At 36.8% G+C, this 2,492-nt stretch overlaps 1 protein-coding gene across 1 annotated transcript in view; it reads right to left on the minus strand.

Annotated features, from left to right (window-relative positions):
• LOC106532580 (MARVEL domain-containing protein 2) overlaps nucleotides 1–2,492 on the minus strand; it is a gene marked incomplete at its 3' end in the record, with an annotated part of 31,935 nt that overhangs the window by 10,296 nt on the left and 19,147 nt on the right. The window contains 1 exon segment of the mRNA XM_014028677.1: nucleotides 453–673. Coding sequence (XP_013884131.1) covers nucleotides 453–673 — 221 coding nt within the window.

Consider the following 2,492-nt stretch of genomic DNA (forward strand, 5'->3'; position numbering starts at 1 on the left):
GTTTTGACGTTGAATTCACTTTTTTGACGGAAAATTTGGGTGTACTGTTTTTTTTTATGTTGGGGGTGCGGCTTATAGTCCGAAAAATACGGAATTTACCGGTCGAGGCAGATGGTCTCCTGTCCTGAGCCTGGTTCTGCTGGAGGTTTCTTCCTGATTAGCAGGGAGTTTTTCCTCTCCACCGTTTGCTCAGGATGGGAGACTGTGATGAAGTGATTCAACACAATCTGCTGCTTTCTTCTTTACATTGTTCTTTTTATCTACAGTGTCCCGAGACAACGTATGTTGGGACTTGGAGATTTATGAATAAACTGAACTTGAACTTGCTAATCTGAGCCATTAGGCTCTTACTCAAAATGTTTTTTGAACAGGCAGCCTATCAGGCTGCAGAAGGACTAATGAATAAATTCAGTAAATATCTGGCTCAAAAACACATCTATGGGAGCTCTCACCTCTTGGCCGTACCTCTCCCGGTACCTGCGTGCAGTTTCATGCCTCCACAGCTTGAGGCACACAATGGCTCCAATCAGATACACAATCATAGTGACAAACAGAAACACAATGGCTGCAGTCTGACCCGCCTCCACTCGGCAGAACATCCCATTGATGCCGTTGTTGAAGTACGGGTAGAAACAAAGCCCTCCACGATTGGTGTCCCGAACGTAAACGACACCTGATTAACAGAATACCAACAATGAAACACAATGGGTTAAATTCAGTAAAACTAAAAGATAATTTAAAATTTATTTCAACAGAATGCAGTGCAGTCTTGAAATCATTTGTCAAGTCTTTCCAGCATTTTTATATAAAACGGCTAAGTTTCTGGTTCTAACATTTAATTTAACTTAAGAGCAATTTAACTAAAACTTTTTTAAAAACCTGAATGAACTGCTTTCAGATTTATCTTCCTTTGAAAAATGCATTTCTCAAGGTGGATTCACAACACATCCCACCCACTACTGCCATAAGAAAAAAAAAAAATCACAAAAATGTTCTTTGGATATGCCTCAAAAGATTATTATATTTAATCTCTTCTTGGTTGCAAACATTAATGTTTTGTTTATTCTGGTGGTAAATATAAAAAGTTTCCAAAAGTGGCAGCTGATTGCAAAAATAAAAAACGGACACTAAAAATTGCTTCCAAAAACCTCATTTAGACATGAGGTAACACACAGCTCCAAATACAGAAAGTCCCAGGTTTCTTGAAGAAATGCATCCTGCCCACTTTCTTTCATCAGGGTTCCCACACCTTGTTTCACATCAAATTCAAGGACCTTTCAAGGACTTTCCAGTACCAATATCCTCACTTTCAAGAACCACATGCGACGGTGATTACCTACTGCTACTGCAGACTGTTACCAATAAACAGGTTTAATGTGTAAATTCAATGAAAAACTGAAGACAGAAGTTGAGTCAGAATCAATGAAAGAAGGATTAAATGTTTACCCTACGTTCATATCTACAACATGTAATCATGTCCTGGAGCTTCAGCTGCTCAGTTTGGGAGGAGGGGATGTGAACATGTCCAGACACTGAGGACAGGAGGAGCTGTGGTGCTTCACCTGGGCTCAGAAAGACCCGCCCTGCTCTGCTCTGATTGGATAAAACTAAGACTATGGCTCATGGTATTTGTTGAAAGCCACGTCAGTTTACCGTAATCCTGAGTTATCCATCGCAACAAATGTAAGTTTTTTTTTTTCCTGGAGGATGAAAATCAGTCGTGTGAATAGAGAACTTCAATCCTCAAAAATCATTCAAGGACTTTCAAGGACAAATGTAATTTTTGGCTGTTTTCACAAACTTTCCAGGTCCTTGAATTTTTTCCTATTCACAAACTTTCAAGGATTTCAAGGACCCGTGGGAACCCTGTTTCATGCCAGGATTTGAAATGAAGTTAATTTTATTTTGAAGAGGGACTGAGTTATAGCTGTTTTGATCAAACCTTATAAATGAAATTATATGTGACCCATCACATCGAAATGAGGATTAAGTCAAATTTGATCAAAATGACCTAATTATGTTGTCAGACTCCTGCTTTAAAAGCTACATTTTGATACTTAGATCATCCTGATATCATTAGTAGATCCAGAGATATTATTTAATTTGTCTCGTTGGTTACAATAATACATAAATGATTGGTCTAAATCCTAATTTTGTGTTATTTTAATGAAGATTTTTTTAAATGTTATTTGAAAAAAGAAACCTCAAATAGTAATTGAATACTGAGATTTCCCATCTAAAAAGAAACAAAACTTTGCTAACTCACAGGGAAAAAATCTCAACATTTCAAGGTGATTTTCCTCAAAATCAGGTTTTTGGTCGTTAATGCTCAAAAAAGTGCTTCAAAAAATTTAGGATCATATTTCAGACAGTTCATTGAAATGATAGTGATAACACATTTATTTGTTATATTTTGACAAAATGTAATTTTTACATGCATTTTAATCAAAACACTACATCTGCCTATTTCTCCACATAAAACCTTTAGATTT

Source organism: Austrofundulus limnaeus, unplaced genomic scaffold, assembly GCF_001266775.1.
Source record: "Austrofundulus limnaeus strain Quisiro unplaced genomic scaffold, Austrofundulus_limnaeus-1.0 Scaffold795, whole genome shotgun sequence".
NCBI classification, from domain to species: Eukaryota; Metazoa; Chordata; class Actinopteri; order Cyprinodontiformes; family Rivulidae; genus Austrofundulus; species Austrofundulus limnaeus.